The 22,773-nt window shown below is 37.0% G+C and overlaps 2 protein-coding genes across 2 annotated transcripts; both read right to left on the bottom strand.

The window, feature by feature from the left end:
- Positions 1-2,981: 2,981 nt before the first annotated feature.
- LOC145560293 (uncharacterized) lies at positions 2,982-6,229 on the bottom strand. The gene is made up of 4 exons (XM_081621550.1): positions 5,845-6,229; positions 4,467-5,093; positions 4,162-4,371; positions 2,982-3,666 (listed from the first exon to the last, which is right to left on the bottom strand). The coding sequence occupies exons 2-4, from the start codon at positions 4,560-4,562 to the stop codon at positions 3,247-3,249; spliced, it is 726 nt and encodes a 241-aa protein (XP_081477676.1). The 5' UTR covers positions 4,563-5,093; positions 5,845-6,229; the 3' UTR covers positions 2,982-3,246.
- Positions 6,230-16,501: 10,272 nt separating this feature from the next.
- On the bottom strand, positions 16,502-21,022 carry LOC145558032 (uncharacterized). The gene is made up of 3 exons (XM_081619186.1): positions 19,433-21,022; positions 18,127-18,829; positions 16,502-18,054 (listed from the first exon to the last, which is right to left on the bottom strand). The coding sequence occupies exons 1-3, from the start codon at positions 21,020-21,022 to the stop codon at positions 16,502-16,504; spliced, it is 3,846 nt and encodes a 1,281-aa protein (XP_081475312.1).
- Between the last annotated feature and the right edge of the window lie 1,751 nt (positions 21,023-22,773).

The raw sequence follows: 22,773 nt of genomic DNA, 5'->3' as shown, positions 1-22,773 counted from the left end.
ATAATTTCCAAACCCTTGCTCCATTACTAAAAAAATAGAAACAAAACAACAAATTTCATCATAAGTGGATGTAGTTGAGCAAACAATATTTGAAACAAAATCAATATTAGGCCACATATTCAGCAATCTTAACAAGAATTACAAATTTACAACACATTCAGCAATCTATCTTGAATTCTTGATGAAAATGAAGCACATGTTAGAGTTAAAATGCAGCATATATTCAGCAACAATAAAATGCAGCATATATTCAGCAACAATAAAATGCAGGCACATAGCAAGATTAAAATGCAGGATATACTCAGCAATCTATCTTAATAAGATTAAAATGCAGGATATACTCAGTAATCTATCTTAATAAGATTGAAATGCATATACAAAAATTTAGATGAATAACAGTATCAGGACATAAAGCAAGGAAACATGCCACAATAACATAGGCACATACAAAAGATACATAGCATAATAACATGACTTTCTGAAAAGTGAACTAATAACAGAATATCAAAGAAAACTACCTATAAATCTAAACATGTATAACAATGTCAAAACCCAAAATAATCAATTAAAACACTAAAAAAAGGCTAAAAACAGGATATCAATTTGATATTTCAGTATAAATTGAGACTTCCACTAAGTAAACGAAACTAAATTGACTGAGGGTACATCAAAAAATATATATGCCAAGTAGTGATTATGCCTCTTATTTATGCAAGGAAATAAGGATATATATCCGTAATTCACTAATTCCTTATAAACAAAACCCCATTCTTCAACACTTTCAGTCAATTCATCCATTCATCCCCAAATTTACATTTTCAATTGCCATGCATTACAAGAAATACATATACAAAATATAAATAATAAAAAAAAAAAAAAAAAAAAACCAATTCATACACCGAATTTACATGATACCAACAAAACATATCAATTAAAATCTAGAGAGAGAGAGTGGTTACCTGAATTTGGAGCATTTAGGGCAGCAAACACCAATGTCTCAATGAGAAAGAGACGCCAGGACAGCTTCAGAATGAGAGGCGCCGTGAGACGGAGAGGCGATGAGACAAAGAGGCGCTTAGCCGTGGGAAGGAGAGGCGATGAGACGGAGAGGCGCTGAGACGGAGAGGCGATGAGACGGAGAGGCGCTTAGCCGTGGGAAGGAGAGGCGCCGTGAGGATGAGTGACCGGTAAAGTGAGAGTGGTAAAGTGAGAGTGAGAGTGAAAGGGTTTCAAAAAGGTGAGAGTGGTTTCATGTAAATCTAACCATTGATTTTTTAATCTATGGTTCAGATTGGTGATCCGTGTGTGTTGTGGGAGAAAGAATCTAACCATTGATTTTTTTAATCTATGGTTGAGAATGGTGATCCGTGTGTGTTGTGGGAGAAAGAATCTAACCATTGATTTTTTAATCTATGGTTGAGAGTGGTGATCCGTGTGTGTTTGTGTGTTGTACATTCATCTACAAAAATATTATTCCCTCAATTCTTTAGTATTTTTTTGCCCCATTTGATCGGAATCAGTGCCCAAGACATGTATTAAAACATCTACTAGTATATCTTTATTTGCATACACGTAAAAATTATTAAAACGTTATATTAATAAAATGTATAAATAGATTAATTTAAAAAGATCACTAATGAGCTATAACTTTGTACTAATACATACGAATAACGATGATACGAATATTTATCTATGAGCTGAGATATTGAGATGGTTAGATACCACGTGTTAATAATGTGTACACAGTACATATGATCGATTGAACTAATCAATATGACCTTGTTAATTAGTCATTAGTGTTTTCTTTCATTATACAAATCAAAGCACTTTGTAATATCTTCATAATTTCATGAAAATATATAATGATAAACGAGTCATAATTATCAGTCTTGTTGACTAATCAAGTATCGAATTACCAAATTGCAAATTTCCATTTCACAAGAAGTCAAGAACTCATCAAGTCATGATTATGATTGTATGCGTAGTATATAAATGATTAAATAAGAAGCATATAATAACCTAATTGTATAACAATAATACATTAATACACTAACTCTTATAATCTACTTCGTAATAAACTAGTAAAATCAGTATGACTAAACTTGAAACAGAACATAATATGTATTTATAAAATAAATGAGAATTTGTTTATAATATGTTGCCTAAATATGAAATGATTCGCGACTTGCCGACTTTATTTAAAACCTGTGAACGCAAAAGGTTAGCAAGTACTATCAAATTTCAAACCAAAGCCATTTAACTGCCCGAATCCAAACAACTCGATAAACAATTTATTTTTTGAAATCGAAAACCGACCCGAACCGTAATTTAGTAAACTTGAAATGGAACCGATATGAATAACGTTAAAGTGCGTGGTTAAACCATCGAAGAACCGAACCAATTATAAATTGAACCGAAAAAGAACCGAACCAGTTAAAAACTGAACCGAAAAAGATCCGAACCAGTTATAAACCGAACCAAAAAAGAACCGAACTGTTTCCAACCCGAAACCGTTTCCAACCCGAAACTGTTTGAACCGGGATAAAAACCGTTTACACCGCACCGTTAACAAACCGCAACCCGCCTGCACCGGACCGTTTACTACTCGGACTGTTTACAACCCGAACCGAATTAAAACCGCTTAAGAATAAACCGAAACCGAATCGAACCGATAACTATTTAAACCGAACCAAAACCGACCCGCGAGACAATTAAACCGATTCCAAACCGACCCGATTAACTACCGAACCGATTTCAAACCGAACCGAAACCGAACTGTCAAACCGTTTTGACAGTGCTAGTTATAAATATTCATAATAATATTCATAATCCAACGTTAAATTTCAAATTCAAGGATCGAAGACCGGACCGAAAAAACCGGTCCAAAACCCGGACCAGACCGATTTGGACCGATTTTCAATTTTTCTATACTTTTTAATAGTTTTTATTATATTATGAGAAAAAATAAAAGTAAATATAAGAAAAATGACTATTCAATGCCCATTTTGAATGGCTAACATGAAATAATGTATAATATAAAAATATTTGTATCATATTGAACTTAAAATAAAAAAAAAAAAAAAACAGAAGAACCAAATGGTTCTACAACTATACAAGTTCTTTAAAAAAAAACCAGCTCACTGGCTGGGTGTGAAAAACAGAAGAACCAAATGGTTCTACAACTATACAAGTTCTTAAAAAAAACCAGCTTACTGGCTGGGTGTGAACGGAACATTCGGACGTCGTTCACGAGAGCTTCTCCGAGGAACCCCCCACCTGTGAATAATCCCGACGTTGACGACGAGGAGGAGGAGGAGAAGGAGCAGGAGAACGAGAAGGAGAAGGAGAACGATTGTCATCATGGACTTCATCAACACACATTTTTTTATCCCACAATATAAGCTCACGCTTATACGACTCGAAATAATCGTGCCCGTTAGAGCCACGATTATCCACAAATCGTATATGATGATCAAATATAGCGAGCTTGTCCCTATGCATGACCGGGTCGAGTTCGTAGCCTCCAAATTGTTTTGTAACAAGATGTGGTTTATGATGAACCACAAAGTTGTTACAAAATATCGGGCCAAGTCGTGTTACGAACCATTCATCTTCTTTCAACTCATCTGGAAGCACCCAATTGGCATAGGGTGTCCAGCAAATTTCCTGTCAATAAAACATCAAATACAATATCAAAACCAAAAAAATTCAATAGTGTAATTCAGCTCCTAAAAGGGCCTAATTCAAATTAGAATATGGGACATTAACATAGTGACACAAAAACAACATATAGATGGACAAAACTCGTTCAAACTTATTCTGCCAGGGACTTCAGCACACTTGTTTCAGTTCATTTTAATTTTAAAATCAGATCAGACTAGATTTATGGTTGTCAATACAAAGAATGACACATACAAGGGGACTACTCCTCAAATAGTTTCTGCCAGAGAACTCTTAAACTCTTTTAGCGTTCATAATTAAGTTTTAATAGTTCTAGCAGATTGTATTAAACAAGAATAATACTTGCAAAAAGAAAATGATATCAATAAACAAGCAAAAGACTTATTACAACCAAAATCGATATAATATAGATGGACAAAACTCGTTCAAACTTATTCTGCCAGGGAATTTACCAAAAAAAAAATAAAAAAATATACATACCTCATCTTCAAGGTTCTCAAAAACAGTGTGCATCTTCTTGCGGTAATCCGACCTGCGGTCATTGCCAAGGGCGGAATTTAGAAGCAGCTTCTCTAGTATCAATTGCATTGGAAATGGGTGTTGATCCAATTGCCCGGCCTCCATCTCCTCCCTCACTGATGTGAGGCCTAAAGAATCCCACAGCTTCGGGATCCGTACCAAGAAGAAACACTGTACAGTAAGCAGTCACAATCACATTAATTTTTAAATAATAAATATAATAAAATAAAGATTGATTAAAAAAAAAAAAAGAAGAAGAAGCTTACCACCAAAAGCCATGTACAACCACCTAATTTTGTTGACAGATTCAACTTCTCTTCTCCAAGTGATGCTGGAGGAAAGCAAGCATGGCTGCCCCCCATGCATAAGTGCCAGAAGATGTCCCATCTGGATCACTTAGAACCTCAAAAAGTGGGGGATAAAAGTTTATCCCATTGGGAGATAGAATTATAATGCATTGCACTATTACCATTAATAGTGCTGCCTTGCGCTTCTTCCGATCCGCAGAGGTGTCTTCGATAATCTCATACAACTTGTTAACATCGTAGATCACCTCTTCGAAAATAGCAGTGCAATGGTTATTCCTATAATCGTTAACAAGCACCGGCTTGCCGTCAATCCGGATTCTTGCTAGGAATAACACATCTTCTAGTGTTATTCCTAGCACGTGCCCTCGAATGTCAAAGGTGTCGGTAATAGGATCGTAATATCCCAACACCTCTGACAAAAATGGGGATAGAATCGCGGATTTAGGCAGGGACAATATGTTGTATAAGCCGCGTAATCCTAAGCAATGTTGTAGAAAAGGCTCAGAAGTTTTACGTATATCTTCTACAATAACATTAAGGGTACTGAGACGGCCGACGGCATTATATTTTCCCTCCATTTAGATCCTATAACATTAAGGGTAGAAAAGGCTCAGAAGTTTCATATGTTGTATTAGGAAAGTGATTTATCCATACATTAGGAAATAGACTATTAATCAGCCAGTGTAATACACGCATGTCAGTAATACAACAAACCTTGACCAAAGTCACACATAAACCCATCACAATAACATGAAATGAAAGGGTAACCAAGCAATCATTCAACATTCCAGAAAATACTCTTTCTACACTTGTCGTTGCAACGGATAGAGTTAGAACCAACTACAAAAGCAACTAACTTGATAATACAGTATAGCTAAAAGCCTAAAACACTAATAGTGAGCTTAGCACTGAACATATACAAATTCAAGGCAATCACTATATCCAATTGACCAATTCTAATATCAATTTCAAAAAATCAGAAATGCAATTATCCAAACTAATCCATTCCAAAAAAAATCAGAAACCCTAAGTTCTTAACCCCCTAATTTCATAGATTAAATATGAAATCATCAAATTTACTAGCCCATTGTCAATTTATAATATCAATTTCAAAGAAAAAAAAATCAGAAATTCAATATTATCAATTCCAAAATTAATCAGAAACCCTAACTTTCTAATTTGATAAATTTAATAACAGATCAACAATTTCAAAGAACATACACACTAATTGACTAGATTAAATAACACAAACAACTCAATTAAGCGCAAAATCAATCCAACAAGTCAGCAATTAGTGTATAATACGAAATTAAAACTTGAAAATCATCAAAGTTACCTAGAAGGCTGTAGGTGTGGAGGCAGTCCTGGAGTGCGGCTGTACGGTGGGCCGTGGGCGCTGGGCGGTGGCTAGAAGGTGCGGCGCAGCGGAGGGGCGGTGGCTGGAATGTACGACGGCAGGCGGCAGCGGTGTGGCGATTTCCGTGACTGTGTGAATCTTGAATCGTGAATCGTGAGATTTGAAGAGTGAGGGAGACGTGTGAATGTGAGTGAAGAGTGAGAATCGTGACTGTGTGAGACTAGTGACACGTCTGATAGATTTAATGAAACGGTTTAGGCCTATTCATTTTGTTTTTTTTTTAACTTAATTTTTTTTTTGTTTTCATTATTTGTTTTTTTTTAACTTAATTTTTTTTTGTTTTCAGTATTTGCTTTTTGTTTTTTTTTTACTTAATTTTTTTTTGTTTTCAGTATTTGTGTGACCTAGAGGCCCGTGAATAGATCCGCCCATGCAAAAAAGGAATACTGTAAATAAATATTAATAAAAGAGATACGAAAATATACATTAAAACTCGAATTCGTCTTGTCCTACAGCTTTCTCGGAGCTTCTCCAATAATATCGAATTCCGATCCCTTCTCTTTCATTTCAAAACCCGGTCAGAACAGCCAAAAGATTTCCCAAATTCATTGAAAAATTAATGATAATTAATTAGAAATTAGGTTATAGCAAAGGAAATCTTGTGGTGGTGGCTTCAAGATTGGTGGTGTTGTAAACAATTAATTGTTGGCGTTTTACACCCTAATTATCTAATTATGAATTTTTTGTATGTAATTAATTATCGGGGCAGTTAGTGATCAACTAATTATGAATTCTGTATGTTATGCCGGCCTGTGTGCCGAGTAATCTTGTAACGGTGGGGGTCGTATAACAATTTTAATTTGAGAAACAAGTTGACCTTTGTGCCAAAAATTTGAACTGTTCACGAACAATTTCACCTATTATTACTCCAAAAATTTTGAAGATGTTTGTTTTTTGAGTTAATATTATAACAATAAGACTGTTAATCTATTAATGTGTAATAACAAATCATTTATTTCGAGGCATTTAAACCTTTTTAACACCAACCAAAATAATAACGAGCTACTTATTACGGTGGAAAGAACTTTTCAAATAATATTAAACGCGGGTAGTAGTTCAGTATATCAACATCAAGTAGTTACACCCTCTAAGAAGTGATAAATGAAATTGCGGTGAACAACCTAGTGTTGCAATTAATATGAAACAGAGGGAGTACACTATAATAAGAAGTGTGTGTATAGTGTATTACTCCCTCGGCTTCATATTAATTACTACCTCCGATTATACTTTTTGCAACTGGATAAACCTTATCATGTTAGAAATTGGCCTTGCACCTTGCAAAAAGTATTTGAAGAGGCAAAAAAATCAAATAAATGCAAACACTACTATTATCGCAACATAATTTGATCAAACAACTACATTCATCCTGAGGTCCCCGACAAGATTTCATCACCAAGAAAGTCAACAATCAGCATTCAAGCCAGTGACCCAATGAAAATCTTTATAAAAAAGTTCAAATTCTGGGTTACAACGGTTTACATATTTAATATGACGATTTTTGAGACTTAGTTGCATGTTTCTTCCAGAAAAATGCTAAACTCTTCATTCTAGAACATAGAGTACACAAATAAAGAGAATGTAAAAATCACATTCATGACATTAACAATTCCTGCTATAAATTTCAATTACTCCTTAAATGTAATTAACATCATTGTGATATAATCTTTATTAACAATTACAAACTGCTAGAAATTGAACATTCCTAAAAAACTTTAATGTTGACTTAAGAACAAGTCCCAATTCCCAACAGAAGACGAAGCCAAAGGGTCTACTCTTGGTCTCCTTTTAAGTTCAACTTCACAAGCCTTACAAAACTTCAAATTAAATCAATAGAAAAAGCCTTACCAAAAAAAAAAAAAAAAAAAAACTTTAATGTTGACTTAAGCACCTCCCCAGGTATGTCAAACCGCCCTAAATTTGTGTATTCGCCCCAAGTATGTCAAACCGCCCCAACAAAACGAAACCGCCCCAAATTAGACTATCCGCCTCACGTTAAATTATTCGCCCCAATTACCCTATACCGCCCCAAATTTGATAGTAAGCGCCTCAAGTAATTTAACAGCCCCAAGTATGTCAAACCACCCCAATTACCCTATACAACCCCAAATAATCTCAAAAGAAGAGAGTATTTTGCAAACATTTCAGCAACACCTCCCCATAAACGGACTAAACCAAATATTAAAATTATATTGTAAATCATATATATCATTTCTAGTTGACTAAACCAGCATAAAACGCATAATCCAGCTGAAATCAAAACAAACAGAGCAAAAATTAAGGTCGTCTATGAATGAATTGGTCTATGATACTCAGTGTATGCTGTTCGATGCATGATGTTTATAAAGGATCAATTAAGCGTCACCTGATTGACATACATAAAAATACCTTCAGATACCACACGAATACAATTCAACAAGAGCAATGAGTAGCTGCTTGGGGATCCTCAAATATCATGTTTTGGTAAATATGATAATGCTAAATGAATAATAATATCAAATCAACTTGTGTCTCACCTTTAGGGATGGGTTGTCAACATATTCGTTGAGGGAGGGTTATAAGGGGCATACGTTCCTAAGACTTGGCTAAGTTGTTCATAGGAGGATTATGGATGGGGATATAGTTTTCATTAATCGACCTCCTACTACTCATAAGCATTCTTTTCAAGCATTGCGTGTGTACATTCATGAAGATAACGTGGTCAAAATAAACCCTCTTATGTGTGGTCCTCTAGCTGCAGATTTTGATGGGGATTGTGTTAATCGTTTAAGTACCCGGGGTTAAGAGATTTTCTAAATCAACCCCTACTATCATCTTAACCCCTACTAAATCAACCCCTACTATCATCTTAACCCCTACTAAATCAACCCCTACTATTATGTAAACCCCTACTATACCAAAACCCCTACTATCTTAACCCCTACTATCATCCTAACCCCCAATCAACCCCTACTATCCTAACCTCTACTAAATCAACCCCTACTATCACCTTAACCCCTACTAAATCAACCCCTACTATCACCTAATAATAAATTAAGAAGTATTTCTTCCTATTCAGCCCTCAGGAGGCAAACAAGTTTAAGGAGATGCAGAACCAAGAAATTGAGAAGTATTTCTTCCATTTCAGGGCTCAGTAGGCGAACAAGTTTAAGGAGATGCAGAACCAAGAAATTGAGAAGTATTTCTTCCATTTCAGGGCTCAGGAGGCGACCAAGTTTAAGGAGATGCAGAACCAAGAAATTGAGAAGTATTTCTTCCATTTCAGGGCTCAGGAGGCGACTAAGTTTAAGGAGATGCAGAACCAAGAAATTGAGAAGTATTTCTTCCATTTCAAATAATAATAATAATAATAATAATAATAATAATAATAATAAAAAAAAAAAAAAAAAAAAAAACCGAGCTAATGAACAAGTATGCTCCTCGCCCCGCCGAAGATGTTGGAGTTATTGCACAGTGGGAAGAAGAGTGAGATGAAGAAGAGGCATTGGGAGGAGGAGATGGAGCTGGAGAGGGAAATGTAAAGGAGGACCAATTTGAAAAGCTTCAGCAGGAGGAGCGGAAGAAGATTGAAGATTTGAAGACAGTAGCCTCGAACACAGAGGATGGTAAGCGCTTTCTTTTCCCTTCCATTTCAGGGCTTGCTTACATTGTTCCATCGACCAGATGATGTTCACCTTGGATACCTAATGCGGTTATGAGTACGACCGGGCGTGGTCGGCACTCGGTCCTCTGGATTTTCAAGGGCCGCCGGGGGCGCATAAGACACCACGCAACGTGTGGTGCTCTTCTAGACGCTGGACCCTACCTCCGGATTGTTCCATCGATCAGAGGTTGTTCACCTTGGAGACTTGATGCGGTTATGAGTACGACCGGGCGTGGTCGGCACTCGGTCCTCCGGGCAGATCGACATAATGACCAACATTGCTATTCTATTTCAATCCAGGATGCACACATGCCTTTTTGGAGGAAGAATTAGACTTGGGTGGGAATCCTAGAGGAACATCGAGATCATTACCAATAACTTCAGTCATAATAATTGGATTTACATCAATGTAATGAGCTGCAATGCTCTTATCAATAGCATTATTCGCCTGTATAAGTTCTTCTCTCGAAAGGGACTTTGAATTGGCTAGCACGCGACAAAAGGGTGGAACACGGTAGTGGGAGACCTACCCATATCGCGTCATTTGACTTGGGTATTGAGGCATTTACCTTTGTTAAATTGCCAAAGGATGGAACAGGGGAGAGGGAAAAGCCTCTACGATTTATCTTCCTTCTCGGAGGATCGGTAGGTCTCTTTGATGTTTCGCCTTGGCAAAATGGATTCGTAACTTCGGGAAAAGGTGGACTGCCTCTGGTCGATGGAACAATCCGGAGGTAGGGTCCAGCGGCTGGAAGAGCACCACACGTTGCGTGGTATCCGGTGCGCCCCCGGCAACCCTTGAAAATCCAGAGGACCGAGTGCCGACCACGCCTAGTCGTACTCATAACCGCATCAGGTCTCCAAGGTGAACAGCCTCTGGTCGATGGAACAATGTAGGCGCCTCTGGTCGATGGAACAATCCGGATGTAAGGTCCAGCAGCTGGAAAAGCACCACACGTTGCTACTGCTTATAAACTAGTTGTTTTAGCAGATGCTTTTTTTTTTTAATTCATCTGGTGTTTATTAATTCTCATCCTATCACTGTTCCGGCTTATTTCAATAATCTACAGCGTCAAGCAACTAAAGATGCTGGAATCATTTCTGTCCTAAATGTGCTTTGCATTATTAAGATTCAAGAAAAGTAGTTCATTTAAGAGTATATCTAATAAGACTATATACTTTCACATTCCGTGACTCTTGTACATCCTTGTTATCTAGCATCCATATGCTGTTTTGCCAAGGAGAAACATCAAAGAGACCTACCGATCCTCTAAGAAGGATGCGGTTATGAGTACGACCAAGCGTGGTAAGCACTCGGTCCTCTGGATTTTCAAGGGTCGTCGGGGGCGTACCGGACACCACGCAACATGTGGTGCTCTTCCAGCCGCTGGACCCTACCTCTGGATTATTCCATCGACCAGAGGCAGTCCACCTTTTCCCGAAGTTACGGATCCATTTCGCCAACTTCCCTTGCCTACATTGTTCCATCGACCAGAGGTATTACAAGCCAGCATAAACAGGTTATACTTCTATTGCATTACTTCCCTTGCTCTTCTCTCTTTACTCTGAACTGCTTTTGCTCTGGAATTCCTCTTTACTCTAAACTTGGTCGCCTCCTCAGCCCTGAAATACGTGTGGTGCTCTTCCAGCCGCTAGACCCTACCTCGAGATTAGGAAAAACAAGACTAAAGTATGAGATTAGGTCATACCAGGAGATGGTAGTTGTTCCCTTGAAGAAGATGAGTGAGGATAATCAACAACTCACTTGGTTTAATATGTAGTAGCATACACTTGTCACCTTTCTTTTCCCTTCCATTTCAGGGTTGAGGAGGCGACCAAGTTTAAGGAGATGCAGAACCAAGAAATTGAGAAGTATTTGGCTGAGAGAGAGCAACTGGAACAGATTCACAGTGGGAAGAAGAGTGAGATGAAGAAGAGGCATTGCCGCATTGGGAGAAGGAGGTGGAGCTCGAGAGGGAATTTGATGCTGCCTTAACCGAGCTAATGAACAAGTATGCTCCTCGCCCCGTAGAAGATGTTGGAGCTATTGCACAGTGGGAAGAAGAGGCATTGGGAGGAGGAGGTGGAGCTGGAGAGGGAAATGTAAAGGAGGACCAATTTGAAAAGCTTCAGCAGGAGGAGCGGAAGAAGATTGAAGATTTGAAGACAGTAGCCTCGAACACAGAGGATGGTAGGCGCTTTCTTTTCCCTTCCATTTTAGGGCTTGCTTACAAAGGGGAACCCAATTTTCTCCAAAGGGACTTTGAATTGGCTAGCACGCGACAAAAGGGTGGAAACGGTAGTGGGAGACCTACCCATATCGCGTCATTTGGCTGACAGAGAGAAACTGGAACAAATTCACAGTGGGAAGAAGAGTGAGATGAAGAAGAGGCATTGCCGCATTGGGAGAAGGAGGTGGAGCTCGAAAGGGAATTTGATGTTGCCTTAACCGAGCTAATGAACAAGTATGCTCCTCGCCCCGCCGAAGATGTTGGAGCTATTGCACAGTGGGAAGAAGAGTGAGATGAAGAAGAGGAATTGGGAGGAGGAGGTGGAGCTGGAGAGGGAAATGTAAAGGAGGACCAATTTGAAAAGCTTCAGCAGGAGGAGCGGAAGAAGATTGAAGATTTGAAGACAGTAGCCTCGAACACAGAGGATGGTAGGCGCTTTCTTTTCCCTTCCATTTCAGGGCTTGCTTACAAGGGGAACCCAATTTTCTCCAAAGGGACTTTGAATTGGCTAGCACGCGACAAAAGGGTGGAAACGGTAGTGGGAGACCTACCCATATCGCGTCATTTGACTTGGGTACTGAGGCATTTACCTTTGTTAAATTGCCAAAGGATGGACAGGGGTGAGGGAAAAGCCTCTACGATTTATCTCCCTTCTAGGAGGATCGGTAGGTCTCTTTGATGTTTCGCCTACATTGTTCCATCGACCAGAGGTTGTTCACCTTGGAGACCTGATGCGGTTATGAGTACGACCAGGCGTGGTCGGCACTCGGTCCTCTGGATTTTCAAGGGTCGCCGGGGGCGCACCGGACACCACGCAACGTGTGGTGCTCTTCCAGCCGCTGGACCCTACCTCCGGATTGTTCCATCGACCAGAGGCAGTCCACCTTTTCCCGAAGTTACGGATCCATTTCGCCAACTTCCCTTGCCTACATTGTTCCATCGACCAGAGGTTGTTCACCTTCCATGACTCTTGTACATCCTTGTTATCTAGCATCCATATGCTGTTTTTCCAAGGAGAAACATCAAAGAGACCTACCGATCCTCCAAGAAGGATACGGTTATGATAATAACAAACATGTATTAAAATTAAAACAAATGTCTTTTAATGTTAGAATGAATGAATAAGTATAAATCTAAATAACATGTTGATATATATTGAATTAGATTGCAAATAAACATCTTTCAATATAAGAATGAACATATAATGTAAAGAGAATGAACATGTATCAAATTTAATGGAAAATAAATGAACATGAAATCCATCTAAAATGATCAATGTTCCACCCAAAATGAAAATTTACAATAGATTGATATTTCTTATTAGATCGATAGAAAATATAGGAAGAAAATGGAGATCATGACTTTTATCATAATTCTAATGACCGTATATTAATATGTGCATGAACATATACTAGTATATGAATGAACATTTATCAAAATGAAAATGAACATTCATCTACGAGCTGAATTTATGTTTTTATAATCATATGAAATGGACCAAATCCAGAAATTAAGGCAATTAAACTCTTTTTTAATTTTTTTTTTGTCCAGTAAATTTATAAGCTAATAATACACCACAAATTAATTCAACTTAAAGTAGATTATTATACCAAACATCATTCTACTACTCCGTATAATTATAAGAAATCATTGAGTCGTCTTTGGGTCTCGAAATCTTCTTATGATAAATATTATAAGAAATCATAAACTAATATTGGAACTCATATATCTAGAGAAAGTAATTGAAGAATAAGGCAAATAAAAAGTTAGGGTTTGTACTTTTTTTTTCAAAAATAAACAAAATCAACTTACAATTTGATTGTTAGTCATTCTATGATCTTTTGTAGAAATTTTCTGCAATTTCGTCTCTTGCATACAATATTTTGGTAGAGATCTAGGAGTATTTGAATTTTTTGTAAGTCAAATTAGGGAGATTTTGATAGTTTAGGAGTGAGAAATGGAAAGAGGAAGAGGTAAAATTATGAGGAGAGAGAAATTTAAAATGTTGGTAAAATTATAGAAAAATTGATTTATAAGATGAGAGAGAAAAGGTGGGAAACACATTTTTATTGTTTATAGGTTGTATAGTGTATGTGGGGAGGGGGGTGTAGGTATTAATACCTACACTAGGGTGTAGGTATTAATAACTAGCCATGATTTTAAGGCCGGCCCATCAATTTAAGTCTTGGAGACCCATTTTTAGTAATGGACCCTGGCTAACTTGCAAACTAGGCTCAACAAGCATTTTCCACTACTGGTTGGGTCCATTACTCTGTAAGACTAGATCACCGGACCAAAGCCACCACACTAATATCGTCGATCCCTTACAAAACTCCATTTAATCTTGTCGTCTTTTCTGATTTGTCACATTACTAATTTATTAGTTCAAAATACACTATTAATATGGTCACTAAACATGAATTGGATTAGTAAATACTACTATTGGAAAGTTATAACATTAATTCATTATTTGTTTGTAATCTATATAAATACACTAGATTGTGGATACCCTGTTTATTTTTTTTAAAAAAAATAATAAAGATTGTGGACACCCTTTGTTTTTAATAAGTTGCAACACTTGGTTAGTTGGTTTTGACATGAGGAGTCGCGCTTGACTTGAAACCCTTAATTTTGACATATTTACACTATTATTATAAGAAAAAATTACAAAAAAGCTTGTACATTTATCATTTTTCTTTTCATATTCAATCCACAAATTCTGAATTTGACTCATAATCTCCTCACTTGAATATCATTAATAATAAAAGAAAAAATAAATCAATAAAATATTCTCACTTTTTCGGAGGACTCCTCACATTATTTGATCTCTTATACCTTTCTCCCATCTCTCTCTACTTGTGACGCTTTCTTTGACCATAATTATTGACTCTGTTTATGTACTAAAGACACCTTCATTACCAATGTCTAAATGATTGTCTCTTTCATATAATCATATGTGAAGTTGAACTTTTAGCTTTTATTAAAAAAAAAAAAAAGGTATTTTGATAAATAATTATTACTATGTGCTTTAATATTTTCACATACATTCTTAATATCTACGTGTCAAATTACTTTCCATGATCAATTATCAAATACACGCAATGCCTCTCTTACATTAGCTATAAAGTGTTGTGAAATCACAAATTATCATATCATTACAATTAATGTGTATGTGTATTCACATTAGCTATAAAGTTTTGTGAATCACAAATTATCATATCATTAAAATTAATATGTATATCTATATATAAGGGTCATGTTTGGATGTTTCACGTTGTCATGTTGATTAGTATGGTGAGAGGATAAGGATAGGGATAGAGTGGTGATATAGGAGTATGATAAAAAGTACTTTAGTGTGGAGGAACAGGTATAATCTAGCTAGCCATATAACATTATAACCGATAGAGGTATAATGTATATTATCCAATAAGGAGTACATGGGAAAGGAAGATATAAGGAAGAGTGTCAGGGATAGAGAAAGGAATATAGGACTTCAATAATTTGCCTTCAATAATGAAAAAAGGAGGGCAAAAAAGGAACAAACTTGATAAGGGTAATTAAAATTAACGACGGACCTAGGATTATTAAGTTTGGTGCAGTGGCAAATCTTAGCCAAAAATTTAGAGGGATCAGAATTTGAATCTTACCTCTCATTCAAAACTAATTAATCATTATATCTCAATATTTTATAAGTAACATAAAGTTATTTAAGTTCATTAACTAATTAATTACAATAAGTTATCGGGGGTCGGGCCCTAACCTCCTTTGGTTTGGTGGGAGTAATGGCCATATTGCAGATTATTAATTATATACATGCTTATTTTATATATTATTAGTGAGGCAGGAGTCACTTAAGATCCTTACAAATTAAAATCCCCTAAATTTTCACAATTTTTATCCAAAAAAAAAAGTAAAATACTTAATAATCCCCAAGCATTACATACGCATGTCCTTTATTGTTAAATTTTGAACAAATAGTATAGCACAATGATTCAACGACCAAGGGGTCATTGATCATAAACTCGAAAAGTTGATGGTTTGGATATCAATTCAATGATCAATATTCTTGACGTTGTTGATAAGCCAGCACTAGTCCACTATATATCAAACACATGTTCATCATTACAATATAACAATGTACTATTCCATGTTTTAGTAACTAACATCCTTCCGCGTAAATCAAATATTCACATGTAATATACATCAAATCACATAATTACTCGTATATTGGCTTATTGCAACGCGGACTACAACATAACAATTAAATTGGGACATCCCAGCCAAATTCTGCGCCGATAATATGGTAATCTTGGTACCATATTTTATTGCACCAGATAATTTATAAATACATACACGTATTATGTTACTAATAATAATTGTAATAATAATAATAGTAATAATAATACAGGGGATAACAGGCATTAAAAACGGCGGCATTAAAATGTGTGGTACGAGAGAAAAGGGAGCAACAAATCTTTATGTATGACATTTTAAGATTATATCCTTATTTTTAAATGAAGAATTAGAAAGATAATCACTTGCCTTCTCATTAATCGCAATTGGGAATATATAAGCAATACAACTCCTAGTCCTCGTATGACAAGATAACGTAGGATCTTAGGTAATTAACTAAAATAGAATATGATAAACATATGGAAAACAATCTAAATATTCTAAATATATGATAATATCTCAATACCCCCCCTCAAGTTGGAGCGCCTGGATCGTAAGTGCCCAACTTGGAAAGAAGGTAATCAAACTGTGCTTTCCCAAGTGCCTTTGTAAATATATCCGCAAGCTGTGAAGTAGTCGGAACATGAGAAGTAGATATCCACCCCTCGGAAATTGCATCACGAACAAAATGACAATCAATCTCAATATGCTTTGTTCGTTCATGAAAAACCGGATTCTTTGCAATATGCAGAGCCGCTTCATTGTCACAAAATAGCTTAATCGCTTTTGGATGTTGGACTCCAAGACTCAACAATAAAGCCTTCACCCATTTTAGCTCTTTTGAGCACGAAGACATGGACCTATACTCGGCCTCCGAAGAAGAGAAAGAAACAGTTGGTTGCTTCTTAGTTTTCCATGAAATTGGAGATTTTCCAAGAAAAACTAGCCAACCAGTTAAAGAACGACGAGTCAATGGGCAAGCAGCCCAATCTGAATCACACCAACCCTGCAGATTCAAATCACAATCAGAGCTCAACAAAATACCTTGACCGGGAGTCCCTTTCAAGTAACGAACCACCCTCATTGCAGCATCCCAATGTTCACTACGAGGTTGCTGCATAAACTGAGACAAAATATGAACTGAATACGCCAAATCAGGACGTGTAACAGTAAGATAAATCAGACGACCAACAAGCCGTCGATAAGACTCTGGATCAGAAAGAAAATCACCAGTTGCCAACCCCAACTTGTGATTCTGCTCCATGGGAAAACCACTAGGCTTCGCGCCTAGTAAACCTGTCTCAGAAATAATATCCAGAGTATATTTCCGTTGACATAAGAATAAGCCTGCAGAGCTACGAGCCACTTCGATCCCCAAAAAATATTTTAAAGGACCTAGATCCTTCATCTTAAAACAGTCACTCAAATATGCCTTAAAAACATTCAATGCAGCGGAATCGTTCCCAGAAATAATCAAATCATCAACATACACTAAAACTGTAATCTGAGTATCACGAGTAGTAAGAGTGAATAAAGAATAGTCAGAGTAAGATTGTTTGAAACCATACTGTTTTAAGGCAGTGGTGAGTTTAGCAAACCAACATCGAGGTGCTTGCTTCAAACCATAGAGTGACTTCTTTAATCTGCAAACCAAAGAGGGATCGGAACACTGAAAACCTGGTGGTAATTTCATGTAAACTTCTTCATCCAAGTCACCATGAAGAAATGCATTGTGAACATCCATTTGATGAATTTCCCAATTCTTGGCGGCCGCAATAGCAAGAACAGTACGAACCGTCGTCATTTTAACAACCGGAGCAAAAGTCTCATCATAATCGACACCTTCCTTCTGATGGTTCCCATATACCACCAAACGAGATTTAAGTCGCTCAACTTCACCGTTGGCAAGAAACTTGGTCTTATAGACCCATTGACTCCCTAGAGCCTTTTTACCTGGAGGAAGAGGCTCCAAAATCCAAGTACCATTGTTCTCTAAAGCTTGAATTTCTTCATTCATGGATTTACGCCACCCTTCATGTTGCATAGCTTCTTTGAAAGATGTCGGATCTTTAGTTTGAACAACAGCTGAAATAAACTTCTGATAATTCACAGAAAATTTGTCACAATGTATATAGTGTGCTAAAGGATAAGGAGTACCTGAAGACTGATTGGAAGACGGAGACGGACTATTGGCAAAAACCGAGTGAGTAACAAAATCACGAAGCAAAACAGACGAGTATTTTTCTCGAAATCCGCGCCCCATATTGGACTGTTGGGCTACGGGAGATGTGGTGCTAGGAACGGGCTGCTGTGGGTCACTACGCTGCTGCTCTGTGGCGTGCTGTTGTGGTGACTCAGCTAGCAGCTGCTGCTGCTCAGCAGCGTTGGCAGTGGCTGCTGGCTGCAGTCCAGCAGCTTCGGCAGCAGGCTGCTGCTGGTTAGTGCTGGCAGTGGCTGCTGGCTGCTGTCCAGCAGTTTCGGCAGCAGGCTGCTGCTGGTCAGTGCTGGCAGTGGCCTGCTGCTGCTCCAGGGCAGAGGACTCCGCAGCCTCCCTGCGGCCAGCAGCATCATGCCGCAAGGGGGTTGCGGGGTGGGCTGTCTCGGGAGTGTCACAAGCTTCAACGGGCTCAAAAATTTCCAAAAAATCATTATGAACATCTTCCCCCATATCATGCATACTCACATCAATATTGATATCATCCGGACAACCAAACGGAAAAATTTCTTCCACAAATTTAACATCACGAGACACAAAAAATTCTTTTGTTTCAAGATCATACAATCTCCACCCCTTTTTCCCAAACGGATACCCCAAAAATACACACTTTCGACTCCGACTAGCAAACTTATCCCCCTTAGTCTTTTGGTTATGAGCAAAACATAAACAACCAAAGGTACGAATAGCATCAAAGGAAGGGGGTTTATTGAAGAGTATTTCAAATGGAGTTTTGTTTTGGAGAAGAGGTGTTGGAGTTCGGTTTATTAAGTGTGCAGCGGCCAAAACACATTCGCCCCAAAAATAAATAGGCAATTTAGCTTGGAATCTCAAGGCTCTCCCGACATTAAGAATATGTTTGTGTTTTCGTTCTACTCTACCATTTTGTTGAGGGGTTCCCACACAAGAGGTTTGGAAAATTATGCCAGTTGCAATAAAAAAATCAATCAAGCAATTAAATTCGGTTCCATTATCACTTTGAACAATTTTAATTGTCTGATTAAATTGCCTTTCAACCATAGCAACAAAAGCCATAAACATCTGAAAAACTTCGGTTTTATCAATCAATAAATAAATCCAAACAGCTCTAGAATAATCATCAACAATTGTCAAAAAATAACGAGCCCCACATGACGAAACATGTCTATATGGACCCCATAAATCACAATGTATTTTCTCAAAAATTCTAGAAGATTTATTTTCACTCAAGGGAAATTTATCTCTATGATGTTTAGCACGAAAACATACTTCACAACTTTTATCTAAGCTACCTTTATTATTGCTAATATGCGGAAGTAACTTAACCACTTTTTCCGAAGGATGACCCATTCTTCTATGCCAAAGCTCCAAATCTGATGTTGCTTCAACCACAGACACCCGTTGCACCACATTCGGTTTGCCATAGAAATAATATAGTCCGTCCCTTCTAAGTCCCGTTCCAATCAGCTGCTTCAGTCGGTCCTGTATAGCACACATATATGAGTTAAATTGGACAACAACATTTAATTGATCACTAAGTTGAGTTACAGAAAGCAAATTGCAATTAAGATTTGGCACATAAAGAACTCCAGTAACGGTAATTTGATCAGATAACTTGACCGATCCTTCCAAAGTAGCAAGTACGCAATCACCATTCGGCAACCCAACGGGACATTCAATATAACGAGTGTCAAATAACCAAGAATAATTTCCGGTAACGTGATGAGTCGCTCCGGTATCAATTATCCAACAAGAATCATCAAACTTACCATGTAGGCGATTTTCGGGAATAGTTGTATTACCAATAAACCCCGAGAGTGCCTTCCATTGTTCGGCAGTGAACACTTGATTCGAGGAAGCTGCGGCCTTGCTAGAAGAATCCCCTGCTGCTGCCATATTAGCACGAGCCCCCCCTTTCCCCGAGCCTTCTCTCGGCCCTGGGGTCCAACCTGCGGGATAGCCAATCACCTCGAAGCATCGAGACGGATCGTGACCCTTCTTCTTGCAGTGAGGGCACGGAGCTTTAAACCAGCACGAGTTAAAATCGTGCCCCTGTTTCTTGCAGTGGGAGCAAACAGAGCTTCGACCACCTGAATTAGCCCGGAGAGCAAAGCCCACAGCCTCTGTCGGCTTGGCTTCGGCCTCCTTTCTTGCGTTGCGGACACGTTCGTCCTGAACCACCAGCTGATACGCCCTGTCGAGGCTATGTAAGGGATCTTGAGATAAAATATTAGAACGGAGTGAGGCGTAATAATCCGAATAAAGGCCCATCAGAAAATCATGAAGCCTTGATTGATCCCGACGCTGTTCATGAAGCTTCCCTGCCGTACAAGAAGAGCAGCACTTGCAGGAAATTAATGGTTCGTGGTGATCTAATTCGAGCCATAGAGTATGTAATTTGCCATAGTAAACCGAAACAGGCATGGTTTTGCTCTGTTCACACCGAGCAATTGAAGAACGAAGTTGCTGTATACGAGGGCCATTGGTCTGAGCGAATCGTTTTTGGAGATGATCCCAAAACGGCTTTACTTCTCTGAATTTTGACAGGGATGATTTTACTTCCGGAGAAATCGTATTGGAGAGCCAAGAAATCATTATTGCGTTGATGGCAGTCCAATCCGATTTTGTACAGGGAGACGCAGGCACTGTAATCGTACCATCAAGAAATTCAAACTTGCGACGTGCCTCAAGGGCAGTTTGGATATCGGCAGCCCACTCATCGTAGTTGTCGCCGGTAAGTCGAGTAGGGGTAATGTAGTCTCCAGGTCTGTCTTGAGGACCCAGAAAATAAGGAGAATTGGGTTCAATTTTAAACGGTGGTGGTGGTGGCGGCGGTGGTGGAACACCGTCGCCAGACATGATTATTAATTAGAAAAAAATTATCCTGCTCTTGATACCATGAAGAATTAGAAAGATAATCACTTGCCTTCTCATTAATCGCAATTGGGAATATATAAGCAATACAACTCCTAGTCCTCGTATGACAAGATAACGTAGGATCTTAGGTAATTAACTAAAATAGAATATGATAAACATATGGAAAACAATCTAAATATTCTAAATATATGATAATATCTCAATATTAAAGCCAATGGTCGGTGCACACCATTTTTACGCTATACAAATTCTACCTGTATACTTTAAGCCATGCACCTTCGCATTAGCAAACATGCAATTTTTTTTTGTTTTTATTGCTTTTTTGTCCTTACTATGTATTATTACATGTATTTAAGGAAATAACATTATTAATTATTTAATATACATTTACTATATATATCTAGATTGATTGATTAATTATTGATTAATATACATTTACTATTAACAATTTTTTTTTTTTTTTCTTTTTACGAGCTAGTGTTAAATTTTAATTACATATACTACCTTCGATTACTTTTATATGCAACTTTAGAGTATTATTTAAAAGATATAAAATATTCCAAAGTTGCATATAAAAGTAATCGAAGGTAGTATATTTTTTCTAAGGATGGACTGAAGTGTACATTACTAACTCTTACATCTATATTTAATTAACAAAGCATGTGTAATAAGTAAAAATGTCAAGGAAATGGTGTAAAAAAGACATAAAGTGAAAAAACTTTCGTAAAAGAGGAAAGATTTTGGTTGAAATCTTGAAATTTTCATCCTTGAAATATACTCAAAAATCACAAAGACTAAATTATATTTATATTCATGCATGAATCTTTGTGTTTCGTTTATTATCATTGAAAAACTTTTTGTATTGACTATGAATGATTGTTCGTCGTACATTTTGATTTTATGTTAAGCAAAGGTTGCTAGTGGGCCATTTTGGACTAAAAATTAGCTTAGCCCAGTCAAAGCGCATGTGAATTGTCTGTATATATATATATATTTTTTTCCCCTAACTTCTTCTTTCTTGAACTAGATTGACTCATAGACCCACAATAATACATCCTTCGTTATATAATTTGACTTTTACACTATTTACATACTCTCTTTTGATAATTTTTTGTAATTTATACGTAAAAAACTAGTTGTAAAGTGAGTTCTTATTAAAATTGTCTTTATAAACCTATCATATTTTTTTTAAAAATTATAATTTTTTTTATTGAAAACCAAATTAAGATTTTAGTTTTTAAGTTATGAATTGACAAACATAAGGCTGGTCAATAAAAAAAAAATAAAGAGCCTTTAAGAATATATGTTAGATAAATATGAGGTAAGAAAGAAATACATAAAAAAGAAAAAAAAAAAAAGGGATTTTGGCCACTTTTTATACAATACGAAGTATTTTTTTTAAAAAAAAAAATACAAAGTATAAGGAAACTACTTTACGAATTCTAAATGTATGTCAAAACTACTTTATCGTTAATCCTAGTATATTAAAGATATATGCATGAAAAATTATAAACTACTGTATTAGATACAGTATAATATAAATTTTTCTAAGCATCCTTTTGATGATTAAATATATACTTGTACTTCATATGTGTTGATTTCCTAGTAAGTAGAACACAATCATTAAATGTTAATCATTCCACGATTATGTACGTGCTCGTACCATCAAGAATTATGAAGCAAGTATTATTTATGCACACAATATATTATTACCCACTAATTAGGATCAATAT

The sequence above is a fragment of the Chenopodium album genome, chromosome 9 (assembly GCF_948465745.1).
Source record: "Chenopodium album chromosome 9, dcCheAlbu1.1, whole genome shotgun sequence".
NCBI classification, from domain to species: domain Eukaryota; kingdom Viridiplantae; phylum Streptophyta; class Magnoliopsida; order Caryophyllales; family Amaranthaceae; genus Chenopodium; species Chenopodium album.
The sequence above is the reverse complement of the archived record's forward strand: the minus strand, read 5'-3'. Positions and strand labels throughout refer to the sequence as shown.

Excerpts from the sequence above, each read along its gene's own strand:
- LOC145560293 (XM_081621550.1), bottom strand. The coding sequence starts at position 4,562 with ATGGGGGGCAGCCATGCTTGCTTTCCTCCAGCATCACTTGGAGAAGAG. Across the intron at positions 4,372-4,466 it reads GTTGTACATGGCTTTTGGTG|TGTTTCTTCTTGGTACGGAT; the intron begins GTAAGCTTCTTC and ends CTTACTGTACAG. Across the intron at positions 3,667-4,161 it reads TTGAGAACCTTGAAGATGAG|GAAATTTGCTGGACACCCTA; the intron begins GTATGTATATTT and ends TTTTATTGACAG.
- LOC145558032 (XM_081619186.1), bottom strand. The coding sequence starts at position 21,022 with ATGTCTGGCGACGGTGTTCCACCACCGCCGCCACCACCACCACCGTTT. Across the intron at positions 18,830-19,432 it reads GCTTAGATAAAAGTTGTGAA|ACTAAGGGGGATAAGTTTGC; the intron begins GTATGTTTTCGT and ends CATAACCAAAAG. Across the intron at positions 18,055-18,126 it reads GTCTTCCAATCAGTCTTCAG|CTGTTGTTCAAACTAAAGAT; the intron begins GTACTCCTTATC and ends AGTTTATTTCAG.